This window comes from Wasmannia auropunctata, unplaced genomic scaffold (assembly GCF_000956235.1).
Source record: "Wasmannia auropunctata unplaced genomic scaffold, wasmannia.A_1.0 LD272451.1, whole genome shotgun sequence".
Lineage (NCBI taxonomy): Eukaryota > Metazoa > Arthropoda > Insecta > Hymenoptera > Formicidae > Wasmannia > Wasmannia auropunctata.
The window spans coordinates 1-603 of record NW_012090439.1 but is presented as its reverse complement, the minus strand read 5'-3'; the positions used below and the strand labels follow the sequence as shown (position 1 = coordinate 603).

General features: G+C 36.2%; 1 protein-coding gene across 1 annotated transcript; it reads right to left on the bottom strand.

Annotated features, from left to right (window-relative positions):
- Positions 1-5: 5 nt before the first annotated feature.
- LOC105462039 (tropinone reductase 2-like) lies at positions 6-369 on the bottom strand (the record flags this gene model as incomplete). The annotated part of the gene is made up of 2 exons (XM_011708563.1): positions 6-71; positions 168-369. Coding segments are annotated over 2 exons (268 nt in total), but the record flags the coding sequence as incomplete, so codon positions are not given.
- Positions 370-603: the final 234 nt, after the last annotated feature.

The following is a 603-nucleotide window of genomic DNA, read 5'->3' as shown; positions in this document are numbered from 1 at the left end:
TCTTCGCTCATTCCACTTCGCTTAAACAGTTTTGTTATTACAACGCCGGGATTCACGGCGTTTACGCGCACCTGTGCATTTTAGAGTTAATTAGTGCATTTTAGAAATAATAATATGACGCGAAATATACGATTAAAAATAGTATGAAACATTATCTTCATACGCACCTGTTGCGGTGCCAATTCTAAAGCGACGCAACGCGTTAATTGATCCACGGCCGCCTTACTCATGCAGTATGCCAAATAATCTGGGAAAGCTCGTAATCCGCACACGCTGGAAACGTTTACAATATTTCCCTTCGTCTTGACCAAGTGTGGCACCGCCAGTACTGTCAAATGATATACCGAGCGAACGTTTACGTTGAAAATACTAAAAACAACACGTTTTCTTAATTTACATCAGCGTATTCTCAAAATAGAATGAGATATTGTAGTTTATCAATTTCCAAACAACATTTACACTAAACGGAAATGGATTGAAATTTCAAATCATGGATTAAAATAAATTGAAATGGATTGGCCTTCGTGGAAATGAATATTTACAAAGGCATTTTTATAAAGATCAATCCATTTCAATCCATGGTTTAGAAAATTTCAATCTATT